Source organism: Salvelinus fontinalis, chromosome 2 (genome assembly GCF_029448725.1).
Source record: "Salvelinus fontinalis isolate EN_2023a chromosome 2, ASM2944872v1, whole genome shotgun sequence".
In the NCBI taxonomy this organism is placed as follows: Eukaryota; Metazoa; Chordata; class Actinopteri; order Salmoniformes; family Salmonidae; genus Salvelinus; species Salvelinus fontinalis.
In genome coordinates this window covers 64,274,044-64,295,008 of record NC_074666.1, presented here as the reverse complement: position 1 = coordinate 64,295,008, position 20,965 = coordinate 64,274,044, and the positions used below count along the sequence as shown (strand labels likewise).

At 44.1% G+C, this 20,965-nt stretch overlaps 1 protein-coding gene across 3 annotated transcripts in view; it reads right to left on the bottom strand.

Annotated features, from left to right (window-relative positions):
• Positions 1–20,965, bottom strand: part of trpm4a (transient receptor potential cation channel, subfamily M, member 4a) — a 56,669-nt gene that overhangs the window by 16,779 nt on the left and 18,925 nt on the right. Inside the window, exons 5-19 of one of the 3 annotated variants that reach the window (XM_055882239.1) lie at positions 16,197–16,366; positions 15,481–15,658; positions 9,733–9,797; positions 9,281–9,520; positions 8,183–8,291; positions 7,882–8,000; positions 7,221–7,529; positions 5,576–5,677; positions 4,829–4,957; positions 4,043–4,172; positions 3,547–3,692; positions 1,400–1,512; positions 922–1,029; positions 561–834; positions 330–445 (exon numbers count right to left, since the gene is read on the bottom strand). In XM_055882239.1, coding sequence (XP_055738214.1) covers positions 330–445; positions 561–834; positions 922–1,029; positions 1,400–1,512; positions 3,547–3,692; positions 4,043–4,172; positions 4,829–4,957; positions 5,576–5,677; positions 7,221–7,529; positions 7,882–8,000; positions 8,183–8,291; positions 9,281–9,520; positions 9,733–9,797; positions 15,481–15,658; positions 16,197–16,366 — 2,308 coding nt within the window. Of the gene's footprint in view, positions 1–329; positions 446–560; positions 835–921; positions 1,030–1,399; positions 1,513–3,546; positions 3,693–4,042; positions 4,173–4,828; positions 4,958–5,575; positions 5,678–7,220; positions 7,530–7,881; positions 8,001–8,182; positions 8,292–9,280; positions 9,521–9,732; positions 9,798–15,480; positions 15,659–16,196; positions 17,661–20,965 lie in introns of those variants that run through there. The other 2 variants (XM_055882243.1, XM_055882251.1) reach the window with 2 other exon arrangements.

Sequence of the window (20,965 nt, the reverse complement as noted above, 5' to 3'; positions counted from 1 at the left end):
ACTGACAAATCCTGGATCCTGTTGCGTCAAGATTCAGGATTTGGAGTAAGCAGCATTAGTTCATGGCCCCATCTTGCCTGGTGTCAACGGTACAGGCTGGTGGCGGCGGTGTACTGGTGTGGCGAATGTTTCTGGCACACGTTACATCCCTTGATGCCAACTGAGCAATGATTGAACGCCATGCCCCGAATAATTCAGGTTGTCTAAGGCAAAAGGGGGTGCGACCGGATACTAGATGGGTGTAACCTAATAAACTGGCCACTGAGTGTACAGTCCATATACATCAACACACAGACACATATACACATCTAAATATGAAATATACACACCTGCAGCACATGCCCAGGGCAAAGAGTGAGATAGCCAAGATGTCACACTTATTCCACATGTCCTGGATGTAGAGACTCATCCTCTGATATATAGTGTTGCTGCCCACAAAGAACGTCTGCGAGAGAGGATGTTCATTAATATGACTTTATATGTTCTTACCTGTCAATTGTGTGTGTGTGTGTGTGTGTGTGTGTGTGTGTGTGTGTGTGTGTTCGTATGATGCGTCCTACCTGTCGAATCTCCTCACAGACCATGGTGAAGACCCAGAAGTAGAGAACAAACTCTAAGGTGGACGGGCCGTGAGGGGGCGGGGGCTTGAAGTCCACCAATAGGATGTAAGCAAACAGGGAGAGGAACAGGAAGTACATCAGCACGTTGCCCAGGAACGAGGTGACGGGCGCAAACCAGAACTCCCTCCAGCGCAGCAGTATGAAGGGCCTCTTGGGATTGGAGGCCCCTTTCAGTTTGGCCCTTAAAGCAGCATATTCCTCAGCATCCTCTTCCCTGAGAGGAAAATAATGAGAATGATTACTGTGTGTGTGTGTGTGTGTGTGTGTGTGTGTGTGCGTGCGTGCGTGCGTGCATGTTTACGTTTGCATGATGTCAGCGAGAGAAAACACAGTGGCATCTCCTCCATCCAGACTGTCTGTGTTCCGACCATGAGTCACCTCCTCCGACTTCCCCTCCTCCTCCTGTTCCCTGAAAGAGAGAGAGAGAGAGACCTGACCGACTGACAGACAGGCGCAGAGTGAGGAAACTTTCCTTCATCACCATCTTCTCTGTATCCTTCCAATTTCTCTAACATTCCACATATTGAAAATTGGATTGATACAAGAGAAGATTGGCTGATAGTATGATTCTAAATTTCTGCTTTTTCACTATCGTACCGAGTGAAGAAATTAAGCAGCGCATCACGTATTGGACATTTTCCCGGATCAACTTTTTTCCCTTCAGCGCCGGTCAATCTTTTCCGTATTATTCCAATTATTTCTATGTACGCACTGCATAAGGAACATAAGGAAAGCTTAATGGATTGGAAATTGTCAGACAGACACAGGTAGCCACTAACCTGAAAGTGATGAGGTTGGTGTAGATGAGGGGGGGTAAGAAGAAAGTGAGGACCAGTTTCCAGACCTTCGTGCTCCTCTCCATGTCTCCCCACCATATCTGAGACAGCAGAGACTGCCAGAGGAAGAGGTAGAAGCAGATTTAAGGCTCTGCAAACTAGGTTCAGTTTCCTCTTAGCAGAACTTGGCTAGGCAAAGCGAACGTCTGTGCTTCACATACTGCCTTAAAAGACCTTCGCTTGAAAAATGTGAAAAAATAGGCAATATTACTGTTTGTCCCTCTTGAGACGCCATAGCAACAGCATTGCCACTTCCTAAAATACAGTTCCTCTCAGATAAATCAAGAAATCTGTCATTAAGAACCCGATAGTTACTCTGACAGAGCTCTAGAGTTCCTCTGTAGAGATGGGAGAACCTTCAAGAAGGGCAACCATCTCTGCAGCACTCCACCAATTAGGCCTTTATGGTAGAGTGGCCAGACGGAAACCACTCCTTAGTAAAAGGCACATGACAGCCCACTTGGAGTTTGCCAAAAGGCACCTAAAGGACTCTCAGACCATGAGAAACGAGATTCTCTTGCAAGGTGATGTAACATTCCTATTGGAATCCAGCCAATGTGGGGATAGCCAATATCTGGCTTTTTTAATCACCCGCAACCTGTTTTCAGAATGACTGAAAAGGTAAGGAAGACTAAGCTATGAGACAACCTAAAGCATCTAAATTGGAACAACCAATTTTAGTAATGGGTGCAATAAGTCCAAGTAACATATGGTATTAATTTAGAAAATGTAATTTATATTTCAGTAGCATAAGATTAATTAAATTACTCAATAAATCAATGTACAAGCACAAACATACACTACCGTTCAAAAGTCTGGGGTCACTTAGAAATGTCCTTGAAGAGGCGACTCCAGGATGCTGGCCTTCTAGGCAGAGTTCCTCTGTCCAGTGTCTGTGTTCTTTTGCCCATCTTAATATTTTATTTTTATTGGCCAGTCTGAGATATGGCTTTTTCTTTGCAACTCTGCCTTGAAGGCCAGCATCCCGGAGTCACCTCTTCACTGTTGACGTTGAGACTGGTGTTTTGCGGATACTATTTAATGAAGCTGCCAGTTGAGGACTTGTGAAGCGTTTATTTCTAAAACTATACACTCTAATGCACTTGTCCTCTTGCTGAGTTGTGCACCTGGGCCTCCCACTCCTCTTTCTAATCTGGTTAGAGCCAGCTTGCTCTGTTCTGTGAAGGGAGTAGTACACAGCGTTGTACCATATCTTCAGTTTCTTGGCAATTTCTCGCAAGAAATAGCCTTCATTTCTCAGAACAAGAATAGACTGACGAGTTTCAGAAGTTCTTTGTTTCTAGCCATTATGAGCCTGTAAATAAACCAACAAATGATGATGCTCCAGATACTCAACTGGTCTAAAAAAGGCCAGTTTTATTGCTTCTTTAATTAGCACAACAGTTTTCAGCTGTGCTAACATAATTGCAAAAGGGTTTTCTAATGATCAATTAGCCTTTTAAAATTATAAACTTGGATTAGGTAACACAACGTGTCATTGGAACACAGGAGTGATGGTTGCTGATAATGGGCCTCTGTACACCTATGTAGATATTACATAAAAAAATCAGACGTTTCCAGCTACAATAGTAATTTACAACATTAACAATGTCTACACTGTATTTCTGATCAATTTGATGTTGTTTTAATGGACCCAAAATTGTATTTCCTTTCAAAAACAAGGACATTTCTATGTGACCCCAAACTTTTGAACGGTAGTTTACATATTGAAACAAACAATTCTAAAAATCAACCTGCACAGAGGATGCTGGGAAATGTGATAATGACAGGTGTGGCTTTGGTTCAAAGTGATGTGTATGAGTTTCAGGCCCCTAAATTAGTGTAAAACTAGGCCCTCAAAATAAGGCCTACTTTATGATAACATATTCGATTAGGATCTCTCTTGGTGAAGTCCATAGAACTGAAAATGAATGAATGCAACAACTAAGCCTCTTTTTTTTTACTGAAGAATTTGCTCTGTGTGCATATGGAGGAGGCGTGTGTGAATGCGCAAATTGAAGACAGAGGGGCGAGGGGAAGGGATTCAGCTACACACACCTTGACCCCTGACCCCTGGGTTTAGTACGGACCTGCACGCCGTCATGGCTGAAGAAGAGGCGAGCGTCAGCTGCAGTAGCCATCTGCAGACAGGTAGCTCCGCCCCACACCGGAGACTTCCTTATAAGGAGGGTGAAGGAGCGTCTTTCACTGCTCTGGTAGCACTCACTGAACACATCTAGAGAGATGATTAAAGGGTTAACACTCACTCACTGAAGACTTCTAAAGAGAGAAGAAACGGGTCACAGGTTTTCAAATTAAGTTTCCCATTTGAAGTCTGGATATGTTTGCTTCAGTCCTCATCTTAAAGGTGTGAAAGTATTGCAAATGGTCCCAGACTGGGATGCCATCCAGCAGACTTTCAGAACAGGTGGTCCCTTGTAGTCTGATGCGGAACTGCTACAAGGCATTATGGGGTAACCTTCACTCAGAAAATACAAGCTGCTAATGGTATGCATAACAGAGTTGATAACCACTACATTGACATCCTCACAGTACAAACACACAGCCAGGATAAGGCTCACCCACCAAGGGCCAAGTTCTCAAACTTCTGGGCCAGCACCTTCATAGAGAGCTTGGTCTCCGTCTCACTCTCCAGCTTAGACAGCTCCCTCAGCATCTTACAGCCTGCCAGAGCACTGAGGACAGACTCCCCTGCCTGGAGGGGAGGAGGGAAGAGAGAGAGAGAAAGAGAGAGAAGCATTGTACATTGGTAAATTAAAGGTAGACTCAGCGAGATGACGCAGATGCACAAGGTAAATAGCAGTAGTGGGTCAATTTCCACAACAACTAAGAGCGATGAAGCGCGAGGCTAAACCACTCCACTGTTTCGGTCCGGTAGCTAGCACGTTGTAGCAGCATGAAGCAAACCCCTGCACACGCACAGATACTCTGTGTGACTGTGTGAGAAGTTTTGCATCATGCTTATCGGAATATCTGCGGTGCTGCTCATGGCAACGTCATTTCACCGCGTCTACCTTTAATGAATGGCCTTTGGAGTCCATGTTATTTTCTACAGATTAGATTGTTGAGTGCACACATTGTTTATCACTGTCATTACAGCTGCCTGGTCCCATATATTCTTAACTGACTCACCTGGTCAGACCACTCCCGAGTGGCCTAAGGCACTGCATCTCAGTGCTAGAGGCGTCACACAGACCCTGGTTCGATTCCAGGCTGTGTCACAACCGGCCGTGATTGGGAGTCCCATAGGGCAGCGTCGTCTGGGTTAGGGTTTGGCCGGGGTAGGCCGTCATTGTAACTAAGAATTTGTTCTTAACCGAGGTTAAATTAAATAATGATTTAATAAATTACCATCTCCCAGAAGTAGACGGCCATCTCGCTGCGGTTCTGCAGCACGGCCCAGATGAACAGAGAGGCCCAGGGAGAGAGACAGCGCTGCTCCTTGTACGGACACTCCTCCAGCAACAACTTATTCATGTGCTGAGAGGGAGGAGAGAGGGAGAATAGGGATATAAAGAGGGGGACGGGGTGAACGAGAGGGAGAGAGTGATGTAGTCACAGTTACATTCTATGGCCAGTAATGCAGTGGTATCACCATAGTAGCATTGATAATTAAACTATATTGGTGGAGTCTACACTATCACTGCATCACTGTACCGTATCATTGAGAACAAAGGCATTTGTAATTCATGTCTATGTAGAACAGAGGTGTGAGGTGACACTACTACAAACACTAGCTGCCTCCTAAATGGCACATATCCCCTATATAGTGCACTACTGGGCAGGTACCCTAGTAGTTAAGAGCGTTGGGCCAATAACCGAAAGGTTGCTGGTTTGAATCCCTGAGCCAACAAAGTGGCAAAATCTACTGATGAGCAAGGCAGTTAACCCACAACAACAACTGCAGCCCCACACAGCTCTCTGATTTAGAGGGGTTGGGTTAAATGCGCAAGACACATTTTAGTTGAATGCATTCAGTTGTGCAACTGACTAGGTATCCCCCTTTCCCTTTCCCTACTTCTGACCAGGGCCCTGGTCAAAAGTAGTGCACTCCTTGTATATAGGGAGAGAGAGTGTCATTTGGAATGCAACCACTACCTTCAGTGCTCTCCTGGTGCTGGTGCTCTGGTCCAACTTCAGAGGGCTGTAGTAGAAGGGCAGACACACATCTCCCAGGATGTCCCATAGAAGCCTTGACACCTGAAGGGAGAGGCAAGAGGAAGTCACATAGAACTGAGATGACTACCCACATGAGAAAATACTATAGAATACTACAATACTTACTATAGAATGATGTAGTATACTGTAGTATACTGTAGTATACTATACTACACACTGTAGAAATCCTCAATCATGTGTAGCACACGGTAGTATACTGTAGAATATTTACAACAGAAATGTCTGCTAAAACCCTATGGTCCGCAAAAACACTACACTTTTTTAACTATAGTAAATATTACCGTATTTAATTAGCATATACCCTGCCCATTCCCCTCCACCATATCTCAATTTGTGCCAACCATAAGTGAGAAACCAAATGCCAAGTATAGACAATATATTGTGTTCCCTACCGGTTATAGAAAATAGCAGAAGCGCTGAACTATCTGTTCAGATTATGGAAAATTTGCTCTTTTAGGTTATGGAAAACATGCTATTTTAGTATTTCTCCACTAGGTTTCCTCAAGGAGAAAGCCTCCACTTCTATGTCAAAGTTAATAAAACTAAAACACTACAGTATATACTACAGTATACTACAATCAGCAAAAAACACTACATGAATGCATTCGGAAACTATTTAGACCCCTTGACTTTTTCCACATTTTGTTACGTTACAGCCTTATTCTAAAATGTATTACATGTTTTTTTCTCATCAATCTACACACAATACCCCATAATGACGAAGCAAAATCACACACTACAGTGAATACTATAGTATTTATACCATAGTATACTATAGTATTTTTTTCATGTGTTGAAAAACATTTGATCAAATGCTCCTCAACTCCACACAGTGAGTGACCCCATACATCCCCTTTTCCCCTCCCTATTTTATCAATTTACCATTTAATTTCTCCACAAATACCTAATCACATCCGTACTTTAAAAAAAGTATGTGGCTGTATATCCGACTGACCTCTTTTTCTCCCTACTAAAGATTAGGACGTTTCTGTGCATGTGTGGATCACGTTCTGCACGTGTTTCTTGACCTCTACTTTACCCACACATTTTGTGGTCTCCTTCCCTTCACATTTCTCACTGTCAATCATGAATGATCATTTTTCAAGTTTTACCGGTGAAACATCCATGCTGTATCTGCATACCAATAATTTGATCTCAAACAGTTTCATTGGAATATGTACAGTAGCATTGCCTACCTGTGTATTTTGCCTAGTGGTGCACGCTGTTTAGTCTTGGCCACATGAGAGAAAATGCTGTGGTGTTTTTGTCTTACAGTAACGTAATACCATGCCATTATATTCAGTTCTGTTGCGTAGAATACTATCATTATGTGATCTTGCAGACTTTGATTCAGCTATGATCTAACTTTATTAAACAAGCACCATTTGCCAGAGTAGCCTGTTCTCTATGAGTAGAGCAGAGACTGTGCGTAAAGTAGAGAATAAACACGTGCGCAGAAGGTGATCCACACAGGCGCAGAAGCTTCTTTAGTCTGGAGACGAAAAGGTCTGGTAAAAGTCACATCCGATCCACTACGATACAATAAAGTGCAACCCCTCCTCACCTCATACAAGCTGAGCTCTTTGGCCGACGAGGGTTCTGATATGGGGCTCACGGGGCTCTTGAGGAGCGAGGCACCGTCCAGAGAGCAGGGGACGGTGGGCAGGGACCCGGCCAAGCCCTGCCTCTCTGTGAGGCGGCGCTGGAGCAGCGTGTAGGCCAGAGAGCTGTCGGAAAGCGAGCGGTACAGGCCCTCCAGACGCCGGTAGGTCAGGTAGTCTAGGATGTTGAGGCCATTCTCGGTGAAGAGACGCACGAACTGGGGCTTGTCGTTGATCAGCGCGTCCGTCATGGAATCCTCTAGGTCCTCGTACTGCAGGAGGATGTTTTTCAAAACATATCCATTTGTCAATCTATCTAAAATAAATGTGTGTCTCTGTCTCTCTATCCATCTGTCTGTCAAAATTGAAATCACTGTCGTACCGAGTGATAAAAATAAGAAACGCTCCACAAATTGAACATTTTCTAAATTGTTCTGATTTCCAACTCCCTTTCGCCAGCAGCCTATCTTCTCTGTATTGTTCATTATTTTCCTAATATTATCCGATACAGAGATATTGGAAACATACAGTCTGATAAATGCCCTGTCAACTAAATACCACAACATTTTTTTTTTAAATGCTGTTTAACAATGGTGATAGTGGTGATCGTGAGGAGCAGCTCACCTGCCATTGGATGTCTCCATTGAAGAGTTCACTCTTAGCGATGTCCACCCTGTTCCAGGCTACTGCTAGCTTCAGCTCCTCTGTGTACTCCCTGGCATCGCTGGACAAACGTTTACTGGCTGACAGACAAATACATAGAACGAATGAGTAGTTTGACCAGGATCATGTTGAACATATCTGTCAACAGATAGCAAACGCACACACACACACACACCATACACACACGCGCACAGACACAAATAGACATGCAGACGGAAGAATGCATGCACGCACGCGCATACACACACACACACACACGCACCTCTACCTCTGACGAGAGCCTTCAGTAGCACTGTGTCAAAATCATCAGGACTCTCCTGCTCCCCGTGGAACACTGTGATCAGATCTCTGTTCTGGTAGATACTCAGAGCCTGGTGAGAGAGAGGAGGGAGGTATAGAGAGAGAAGGGTAAAGAAGAAAGAAAAGGAGTAAGGTTATGTGCTCACTTACATAAACTTGCTTTCTCTCTCACACACACACGTAGCAGTACTTCCGCCCCTCTCCTTATCCAAACCAGGCTTGAACCACCTCTGACCTCATCACCAACTGCACCCCAGAAGCATCGTTACCTATCGCTCCACAAAAGTCAACGGAAGCAACTACTTCTATGTCTCAGAGCGGGTGATATCACCAATTGAACGCTACTAGCGCATCGCTAACTAGCTGGCCATTTCACGTCGGCCAGACACACACACAAACACATGTATACACACCCATCCACACACCAGCAAGCTCTCACAGTCGCACTGCAGAATTAAACGTTTATCCAAGTGTTTTTGACACCCTGGTTTGCTCCTACTGCTCTGTATCATTCCATTTCTCCAGAAGTCAAATTTCTAAGTTAATGGTTAAGTTTAGACACTCATTCCGAATGGTTATGGTAAGGGTTAAGGTTTGGGATTGGGTTAAAACAGAAACAGTGCCTACCACTGGGATCAACACACAACCTTCTGATCCACAGTCATGGGGCTATCCCAGGATTATGCACATCTGCTATCCCCGGCCACAATGCCCTAAAAGAACTCAAGACTACTTGATGGTAATAGTGCTCACTGTTGTCCCTACTTGCCGGTTTTGAAGGCATTTCCTGACGTCCTCAGTGCATACATATACCTCCAATTTCGAAGTCAATCTTGAAGGATCTCCCTGACACACACACACACACACACACACACCTCCCCACCCACACACACACACCCGTCCACACACACCCGTCCACACACACACACACACACACACACACACACACACACACACACACACACACACACACACACACACACACACACACACACACACACACACACACACACACACACACACACACACACACATCCCAGCCCACCCTGCCCCCACTCACCCTGTCCACCAGCTTCTCCAGGTCTGCCTCGGCAGTGAAGTGCCTCCGGACCCTCTCACGGGCTCTGTCGCGCAGCTCCGCACTGGGGCTCTTGCTCCCCTCAGCCTCTGGCGGGGGAGAGGGGGGGCTCATGGGCATGGCTGACAGTGCATCCAGCAGCTCACAGATAAGGTCCGCCGCTGGACCAGAACCATTCAACACCAGCCAGGGAGTAGCCTTCTTCAGAGAGAGATCCACCCTCTGAGGGAGAGAGGGCGAAAAGCAGAAAAGAGAGTGAGAGAAAGGGAAAGAAGGAGAGATAAGAGGGAAAGGGAAATTCAAAAGGGACGGAGAGAGAGAAAGAGGGGATAACGGGAATGTTCTGGTCATGCACAGTAATGTACTATAGGCCTAGTGATGTCATGAAAAGTAAAGTAAGTCATAGTGATGATAGTGATGTTGCCATAGCTTACCTCCAGCATGGCAGCGTCCCCTGAGATGAGCATACACAATACAGGGACATCTATACTGCCACTACCTGGAAAACAACAGGTACAGGGAAGGGGTGTAGGACAAATGGGAGAAATCCATAAAATCAAGGTTTTAGTCATGAATCATTGATCAGATCTCATATTCAATGTCCATCAATGTTTCATGATTTACTACTCATAAGAATATTTATAAGAATATGTATTTCCACACGCATCATGGAAGAATGCGAATGTATCAAATTATTGTCAAGTTTTTTGTAATGAGTCATTCAGTAAGGTTACATACACACAATAATATGATTATTGTGAATAGTCAGATTAATAATAGTTTGAGTTGACATTTCCATGCCTTGCAAGAAGAACGATTCCCCTTATAATCCTGTTTACACCGACACATCTGAAATCAGGCTACCTGACGGGACTTAGAAAAAATGCAAAACATCGTCAATCAAAATAAATGTTCTACCGCAGCAACAACCATGTTATTTTTGTGAAGCATATTGTGAAGCTTATTTGATTCTGAGTTCGGACATATGAAGTCTGTATGTAAAAACTATTTCTAAGATGCATACTTTCAATATTTCCGAACTCGCGCAAAATAATTCAATTTGAGCTGCTCGTGCTAGCACATGCACAGATCAAATAAATCGCTATAACTCTGAGTGAGGCATTTCCATATCCCCAATAATTCTAAAGATTGCTCAGAGAACCAGACGTATCGGTTTATGCTTACTTTGATTATGACCGTACGTCGAATAAGATAAGCAGAGTAAGGAGTTTACAGGACTAATGCCATACTCGACCTAATGCCATTATCAGTTTAATATCTAATTATTAGTGTGCATGTAAACGTGATCAGATTGTGAATGTCATTGATCTCATTGTGAATGTCCATCATACTAATGTCAATGTGTGAATATTTCATGATTTACTACTCATATAAGAATATTTATTTATTTATTTAACCTTTATTTAACCAGGTAGGCTAGTTGAGAACAAGTTCTCATTTACAACTGCGACCTGGCCAAGTAAATACGACTAGGTTAATGTAATTCAGTGACGCTTGTGTAATTTTTTTTATCGCTAATATTTGGTGGGTTATTTATATATTTCAGTAAGAAAGACTAACATTATCAATGTATAACAATTAATCCAAAGGACGACTTATCGTGAAGTGTTCAATTGTGTTTGTATTTTTTTGTAAGGAAAATACATAGTCTTATATTGCTTCGAATCCATTCTGCATCACATCCGGCCGTGATTGGGAGTCCCATAGGGCGGCGCACAACTGGCTCAGCGTCGTCCGGATTTGGCCGGGGTAGGCCGTCATTGTAAATAAGAATTTGTTCTTAAACTGACTTGCCTAGTTAAATAAAGGTGAAGAAAAAAAATACGCTAGCAAAGGCGGGCCTCCTTGCCCATCAAAATAAAATGTTAAAATATTGATAGTTGAAGGTGCTGTGCCTAGTTGATAACCGACTTGGTAATTGCTTCGAAACTGAACCTAAACTATACCGAAACTAATTTCACACTTTTAACAACAGATTATATAAATGTAAAGCATGATGGGGAGAAAGGGAGAGAATGGGTGAGTTGCTGCCTGCCATAAAATGAGGGACACTGTCTGACAGACCAATCAACCTGCACATGTCCTCTACTGTATGCTTATTGCTTTTGTTCAATGTATGGTTATTTTGACCCTTGGTTATTGTTGTTACTGTTGTCCCGTTGACAATTTTGATTCTTATTATTTTCATATTGTAAATATCCAAAGTTAGCTTTGGCAATAAGTACATTGTTACGTCATGCCAATAAAGCAAATTTTATTTAATTGAGTTGATGAGCGAGGGGAAGCGAAATACGCATTATTATGTCGGGTAGGGCCATTCTATTGTATTGATTTATTCTATTATAATCTCAAAATTATATGTAGCCTACCCTCTACAAATCCACCGAATCCAAACAGTTTTATAGTCTACTCTGGCCTACTTGGAGTACACAGTGAGAACGTGCATCATTTGCAATGGATGCACATGCTGCGTTAGCGTTGCGACAAAATCTGAATAAAAATGACTCAGATGGCGGGGAAGAAATGAATCATGACGACATCTCTGATGATTATTCTTCTGATTCTGAGCCTCAGCTTGAATTTACAGCTCCGAGGCCTAACCGCAAAAAAATGACAGAAAGGTGCGCACTGAGCAGGTGCTTGCACCACCACCAAATGAAAGGAAAACACTGTTTGGATAAAACATGCTGGTGACAATGCTACAGACCGATTATCAGCAGAAAATGTCATCAGTGAGAGAGCAGGCCCTACATCTCAAGTAAAAAACTAAATCAGCAACGCAATCACCAGCTTTCGTTGTTTATGTGACATGGGCTTGCTCCAACTGAGAATTTACTATTTTTGACTGCTGTCATATTGACATGTATATTCATTATAATGCCATTATTGCTTGTGTGCTGATTTTCCCTATTTATCAAACACACTTAGCATATCTCATTTACATAAGTATTCAATCCCCTGAGTCAATACTTTGTAGAAGCACCTTACAGCTGTGAGTAGGGATTACAGCTGTGATTCTTTCTGGGTAAGTCTCTAAGAGCTTTCCACACCAGGATTGTGCAACATTTGTCCATTATTCTTTTCAAAGTTCTTCAAGCTCTGTAAAATTGGTTGTTGATCATTGCTAGATAACAATTTTCAGGTAGATTTAAGTCAAAACTGTAACTCGGCCCCTCAGGAACATTCATTGTCTTCTTGATAAGCCTTGGTAAGTCCTTGTGTTTTAGGTTATTGTCCTGCTGAAAGGTGAATTCATCTTCAAGTGTCTGGTAGAAAGCCGACTGAGCCAGGTTTTCCTCTAGGATTTTGCCTGTGCTTAGCTGTATTTCATAAATGTTTTTATCCTGAAAAACTCCCCAGTCCTTAATGATTACAAGAATACCCATTCCATGATGTAGCCACCACTATGCTTGAACATGATGTGTTGTATTGGATTTGCCTCAAACAGCCACATTTTTTGCAGTATTACTTTAGTGCCTTGTTGCAAACAGGATGGGTGTTTTGGAATATTTGTATATGTACAGGCTTCCTTTTCACTCTGTCAATTAGGTTGGTATTGTGGAGTAACTAGAATGTTGATGATCTATCCTGTTTTCTCCTATCACGGTCCTTAATAAACTCTGTAACTCTTTTAAAGTCACCATTGGCCTCATGGTAAAATCCCTGAGCAGTTTCCTTCCTCTCCAGCAATTTAAGTTAGGAAGGACACCTGTATCTAGTGACTGGATATTTAATGTGTGCTTTTTATTTTTTTACCCATCTACCAATAGGTGCCCTTCTTTGAGAGGCATTCCAAACCTCCCTGGTCTATGTGGTTGAATCTGTGTTTGAAATTCACTGCTCGACAGGGACCTTACACATAATTGTATGTGTGGGGTACAGAGATCAGGTAGTCATTGAAAAATCATGTTAAACAATATTATTGCACACACTGCTATCACATTTGGTTCCTTGGGAACGTATGTTTTTGGTTTCACATTGGTTGTGGGAACGAAGCCATAGGTTTCTGACCGCCAAAACGTGTTTTAAACATTCCGAGAACAGAAGTGACAATTTAGCCTGTTCTGGGAACGTTTATTTTTAGGTTGTAGGGAGGTTCTGAGAACATTTTCTTGGGAGGTTTTATTAACGCTCTGAGAATGGAAATTAGAGGTTATTTGGAGGTTTTTGAACAACTTCCTTAAAATTATGACTGAATGTTTCAATAAGAGATAGATTTTTTGGGATTAACTTTTTTAAACTCCAAGCACAGATAAGAAACATGGAAATTAATTTCCGTAGGCATTAATCATGCAACCATTTTTTTAATGAGACAGAGCATCAGTGAAATTCAAACCTATGATCTTTTGTTCTCTAGCCATGGAATTAGACCACTGCGGCACTAGGATGGAGCTAGCATGCTATGTTTCTTTACGCATACAAAGCTGTTCATTTTAGTCTGTTCAAACAGACCCCATTTCAAAGGAAACAAACACTCATTAAGATCGGGTGTTGCTAATTAATGGGTCAACACACCTGAACACATTTAACAAGATAGAGGATATAGAGATTATTCCCAGAATATTGCCAAGAACCTTACATTCTCTGAACGTTCTGAAAACATTTTTTCCAGAATATAGTAAAAAATATTACATTAAATAGAACCACATAGGCACTTGTGTGGAATGTTCTGTGGAAGTGTCACGTTCCTGACCTGTTTTCTGTTGTTTTGGTATGTGTTTAATTGGTCAGGGCGTGAATTTGGGTGGGTAGTCTATGTTATGTGTTTTCTATGTTGGGTTAATGGGTTGCCTGGTATGGCTCTCAATTAGAGGCAGGTGTTTGGCGTTTCCTCTAATTGAGAGTCATATTAAGGTAGGTTGTTTCACATTGTTTGTTGTGGGTGGTTGTCTTCCGTGTCTGTGTATGTTGCGCCACACGGGACTGTTTCGGTATGTTTGTTCGTTCGGTTTTTGTGTAGTCTGTTTTTCCCTGTTTGTGCGTTCTTCGTGTTACATGTAAGTTCTTACGTTCAGGTCAGTCTACATTGTTTTGTTATTTTGTAAATCTTTCCAAGTGTTTGTTTTCGTGTTTCGTCCTTTGTCTAATAAATCATTATGTATTCACAACCCGCTGCACGTTGGTCAAATCCTTGCTACTCCTCTTCGGATGAGGAGAAGGAGGAAGCCCGTTACAGGAAGTAATTCAATTCCCACAGAAAAACTTTTTTCTTAACGTTATCGGAACTGTAACGGCTGTCTCTCTCCTCATCCTCGGATGAGGTGAGGAGAGAAGGATCTTCGGACCAAAACGCAGCTTTTGGGAAATAAGCCATCTTTATTATAACAACGATAAAGATGGTAACACGAAACGAAACAAAACACTTTCAAAACTACAAAATAACAAAACGACGTTGACGAAACCTGAACATAAACTTACATAACTAAACATAAACTTACGTACAGGAAAACAGACGACATCGAAACGAAACGAAACAAACAAACGCTACAGTCCCATGTGGTACGAACATACATACGGACACAGGAGACAATCACCCACAAACAAACAGTGAGAATGCCCTACCTAAATATGACTCTTGATTAGAGGAAAACGCAAACCACCTGCCTCTAATCAAGAGCCATACCAGGCAAACCAAAACCAACATAGAAACAAATAACATAGACTGCCCACCCAAAACTAACGCCCTGACCATAAACACATAAAAACAACATAAAACAGGTCAGGACTGTTACAGGAACAATTTGAGAACATGTCTTTAATGTCTTTAATCCAAACCATGAGAACCTGTAGGAAACTTTATGCTGAAGTACTGAAATTCCCACAGAAGAACATTGTTTCTTAACATTCTTTGAACTATTCGAGAACTTTCACAATGTCAAACCAGTTGGAGAACGTTCCTAGAATTGAAATTAAATGTAATCATGTTTGAGCTTTTAGGAAACGTTCTGTTGAAGCAATGAAATACCTAGAAAATAAAGATTTTTTTGTCAAGTTCCTTAAATGTGCTGAGAATGTTCAAAGCAAAGTAACTATCCTGCACCATTCCCAGAAAGTTGTAGGAAGGTTGAATGCAAAATAACCATAGAACAACTACACTCTCACCAAGCTCTTAGAAACAGATGGTTCTCAGAACGTTATGTGCTAGCTGGGCCGTGTCTCACCCCAGATGCCTGTGCGTTGGTGGGAGATGTAGTCCTCCATCTTGGCCCTGAAGGCCATCTCCCCTCCCCGCCGGCCTACACTCCCATCATCCACCAGCAGGAAGGCCTGGTAGTTATTATCCAGGCAGCACGAGTCACGGGATGTGTTCTGGGCATAATACCGCGCTGGAAAACTACCCTGTGGAGGAGAGGCGTAGAGAAAGAGAGATTGTGTGGGGGGGAGGGTTAGAGAATGTGTGAGAGAGAGGGGGGTGGGCGAGAGAGATTATGGGTAGGGAATGGGATCAGAGGAGGAGAGAAGGGGTAAAGGAAGACGGGAGAGAGATCAGGGTAGAGAGAGGGAGAGAGAGAGAGAAGAAGACATTGTGATTCCCATCCCTTGTGTAATAAAAAGTCCTCGTTATTAATTTGATTTCCTGTGGTTTTGAATTTCTCGATGTAAAAGGACGTCTTATTGAAAGAGAGAAAGAAATAGAGTGAAAGAGAGAAGGGATAAAAAGGAGAAGGAAGGGGACAGAAATAAATTAGGAAAGTGAGTAAGAGGCAGAGGGGAGAGATGAAAGTGAACAAAATTCTATAATTGTATATGGAGCCAGTGTACAGTAGCGTGTTCCTATGCATTCCTATGTGTGTGTGTCTTTCTATGTCTGTGTCACGTGCATGTTTAATTCTGTATACATTGAACATTGTGTGTGTGTGCATGTGCATAAATGTACCTGTGCGTTGATGAGCTGCTGTCTGTTGTGCACCAACCCCCAGGGGGCCATGCCCACAGCGATGACTTTCTTCTGGGACAGGGAGGAGGCGGCCACTGCATGATCCCTCACTGCTTCCCCAACACAATGACTCACTCCCTCCCTCAACCCCCCAGTCACTATCCACGCCCCTGGGAGAGAGGGGGGAGGTAGAGGGAGAAGGAAGAGAGGGAGTGAGAGATATGGGGAGAAAGGGGGGAGGGGAAGTGAGGGCGTGAGAGAGAGCATGAGAGAAATGTTTACGACACAACTATAATATACCCCTTAGCAGACGTCATTATTCAAAGCGACTTGTAGTACAGTAAGTGCATAAATGTGACCCCTGCAGGAATTGAACCCACAACCTTGGAATAGCAAACACCACATTCTTACCAACTGAGCAACCAGGATCATATACAACGGACAATAGACAGATAAGGAACATAAGCTTGTTGGTTATGAGTCAAGGGCACTGTGAAAATATGTAACTAGCAGTGAAAGATGACATCAAATAAATGATCATGTTTTGGAATCAGGCCCAGGAAGGATTTGTTTAAAATACTTAATTTGAATGCTGAACTACATGCACTTATTTACACTTACTCAAAGTATGTCCTGTTCTACTGGTTGGCCTCTTACCATTGCTGTGTCTGCTAACTTTATGCTCTATGGACAACCTGCTTATTGCCCTGCCTTGCTTTAATCAACAACTGTCTGGCCTAGATGGTTATGTGTCCTGTAAACTTTTAACCCATACAGCCAGAGGAGGAAGAGAAGGAGAAGGAAGAGGAGGAGGAGGAGAAGGAGGGTAAATTACAACAGCAATGCAACACTGATTGGTAGAACGGACATACTTTTAATTACACCTGATCCGCTCTGTCCCTACAATACGTCATGAAAGTAAATACCTCATGTATTGATGTCATAGGATCGTATATAAATATCGATAAAACAACCATGCTGTTTGTCCTCAGGGGATCTTGGGGCTAGGTACAGTATTTCTGCTAGAAAATCATCAGTTCCGTGGTTCATCTTAATGGGATCACATATAAGAATTCATGATATATTAAACAAATAGATGAAACGGAGTGGGCGTTATTCTCACCTGTGCCCTGTTCCGCCCTGACCAACCTCAAACCCAGGACACCTGGGTGTGTGTGTGTGTCAAATCAAATCAATCAAAGTTTATTTGTCATGTATACAGATTTGCAGATGTGATCGCAAGGGCAGCGAAATGCTTGTGTTTCAGTGCAGTAATCCTAGCAATACAAAACAATACACTCATAATCCAAAAGGTAATAGAGTATCAAAGCGAGCAATGTCAGAGTCCAGGAATATATATATATACACATATATCAGAGGAGGAAGGGGAGGACCATCCTCCTCAGTTATTTTTGTAACGAACATTGTCGGAGGAAGGAGAAGAAGACCAAGGTGCAGCGTGGTAAGTATTCATAATACTTTAATTCATAATACTAATAAATACGAACACTTGAACAAAACCAACAAAGCGACAAACGAACAGTTCTGCAAGGTGCAATACACAAAACAGAAAACTACTACCCACCAAATACAGGTGGGAATGAGGCTACCTAAGTATGGTTCTCAATCAGAGACAACGATAGACACAAGCCTCTGATTGAGAACCACACCAGGCCAAACACCTAGAAATACAAAACATAGAACAAAACATAGAATGCCCACCCCAACTCACGCCCTGACCAAACCAAAATAGAGACATAAAAAAGGAACTTAGGTCAGGGCGTGACAGTACCCCCCCCCCCCCCAAAGGTGCGGACTCCAGCCGCAAAACCTGAACCTATAGGGGAGGGTCTGGGTGGGCATTTCACCGCGGTGGCGGCCCTGGTGTGGGACGTAGACCCCGCTCCACCTCTGGCTTGGCGCCTCTAGAGCGGGGACCCTCGCCACCGACCCTGGACTGGGGACCCTAGCAGCGGGCCCCAGACAGGAGGGAGACTCTGGCTGCTCCGGACAGGAGGGAGACTCTGGCTGCTCCGAACAGGAGGGAGACTCTGGCTGCTCCGGACAGGAGGGAGACTCTGGCTGCTCCGGACAGGAGGGAGACTCTGGCTGCTCCGGACAGGAGGGAGACTCTGGCTGCTCCGGACAGGAGGGAGACTCTGGCTGCTCCGGACAGGAGGGAGACTCTGGCTGCTCCGGACAGGAGGGAGACGCTGGCTGCTCCGGACAGGAGGGAGACGCTGGCTGCTCCGGACAGGAGGGAGACGCTGGCAGCTCCGGACAGGAGGGAGACTCTGGCAGCTCCGGACAGGAGGGAGACTCTGGCAGCTCCGGACAGGAGGGAGACTCTGGCAGCTCCGGACAGGAGGGAGACTCTGGAGGCTTCGTGCCATGTTTCACACCGGAGGCCTCGTGCCATGGATCACCACCGGAGGCCTCGTGCCTTGGATCACCACTGGAGGCTTCTTGCCATGGATCATCACTAGAGGCTTCGTGCCATGGATCATCACTGGAGGCTTCGTGCCATGGATCATCACTGGAGGCTTCGTGCCATGGATCATCACTGGAGGCTTCGTGCCATGGATCATCACTGGAGGCTTCGTGCCATGGATCATCACTGGAGGCTTCTTGCCATGGATCATCACTGGAGGCTTCGTGCCATGGATCATCACTGGAGTGGAGAGACACACAGGAGGCCTGGCTCTGGGAGAAGGCACAGGACTCACCAGGCTGGGGAGACATATAGGAGGGTTAATTCTCGGCGCAGGCACAGGACTCACCAGGCTGGGGAGACATGCAGGAGGCCTTGTCCTTGGCCGAGGTACCGGATACACTGGGCCGTGGAGGCGCACTGGTGGTCTCGAGCGCATATCTGGCCCCACCCGTTCTGGCTGGATGCCAGCTTCCACCCGGCAAATGCGGGACGCTGGCACCGAGCACACCGGCCTGTGGATGCTCGGCCGAGACACAGTGCACATCACCCCATAGCACGAGGCCTGACCAATCCCATGCTCGCCACGGTAAGCACGGGGAGTGGGCTCAGGTCTCCAACCTGACTCTGCCACACTCCCCGTGTGCCCCCCCCCCCTCTCGGGCTTCCTTGCCAGCCGTGTTCCCTCATACCGCTGGTTCTCAGCTCTCACTGCCTCCAATTCTGATTTCAGGCGGCGATACTCCCTCGTTTTTGCCCAGGGTCCCTTGCCGTTCAAGATTTCCTCCCATGTCCAGGAGTCCATTCTTCCACGCTGCTTGGTGCTTTGGTGGTGGGTAGTTCTGTAACGAATGTCGTCGGGAGAAGGAGAAGAGGACCAAGGTGCAGCGTGGTAAGTATTCATAATACTTTTAATAAACACGAACACTTGAACAAAAACAACAAAGGGACAAACAAACAGTTCTGCAAGGTGCAATACACAAAACAGAAAACAACTACCCACCAAGTACAGGTGGGAATGAGGCTTCCTAAGTATGCTTCTCAATCAGAGACAACGATAGACAGCTGCCTCTGATTCAGAACCACACCAGGCCAAACACCTAGAAATACAAAACATAGAACAAAACATAGAATGCCCACCCCAACTCACGCCCTGACCAAACCAAAATAGAGACATAAAAAAGGAACTAAGGTCAGGGCGTGACAATTTTGTCATTTTGTATATACAGCACCAGTCAAATGTTTGGACACACCTACTCATTCCAGGGTTTTTCTTTATTTTTACTATTATCTACCTTGTAGAATAATAGTGAAGACATCAAAGCTATGAAATAACACATAAGGTATCATGCAGTAACTAACAAAGTGTTAAACAAATCAAAATATATTTTATATTTGAGATTCTTCAAATAGCCACCCTTTGCTTTGATGACAGCTTTGCACACTCTTGGCATTCTCTCAACCAACTTAATGAGGTAATCCCCTGGAATGTATTTTAATTAACAGGTGTGCCTTGTTAAAAGTTAATTTGTGGAATTTCTTTCCTTCTTAATGCGTTTGAGCCAATCAGTTGTGTTGTGACAAGGTAGGGATGGTATACAGAAGATAGTCCTATTTGGTAAAAGACAAAGTCCATATTATGGCAAGAACAGCTCAAATAAGCAAAGAGAAACTACAGTCCATTATGACTTTAAGACATAAGGTCAGTCAATCGTAAAATGTCAAGAACTTTGATGCACGCTGTGATGCAACTGGCTCTCATCACGACCGCCACAGGAAAGGAAGACCCAGAGCTACCTCTGCTGCAGAGGATAAGTGTGCTCTTCACGGATGAATCCCAGGTTCAACTGTACCGGGCAGATGGCGTCGTGTAGGCGAGCACTATGCTGATGTCAACGTTGTGAACAGCATGGACCATGGTGGAGGTGGGGTTATGGTATGGGCAGGCATAAGCTATGGACAACAAACACATTTGCATTTTATCGATGGCAATTTGAATGCACAGAGATACCGTGACGAAATCCCGAGGTCCATTATCGTGCCATTCATCCGCTGCCATCACCTCATGTTTCAGCATAATACACGTGCCCATGTTGCATCTGAATCTGTACACCATTCCATGGCCTGCATACTCACCAGACATGTCCCCCATTGAGTTTGTTTGGGATGCTCTGGATCGACGTGTGTTCCAGTTCCCGCCAATATCTAGCAACTTCACACATCCATTGGAGAGGAGTGGGACAACATTCCTCAGGGCACAATCAACAACAGCCTGATCAACTCTATGCGAAGGTGATGTGTCACGCTGCGTGAGGAAAATGGTGGTCACACCAAATAC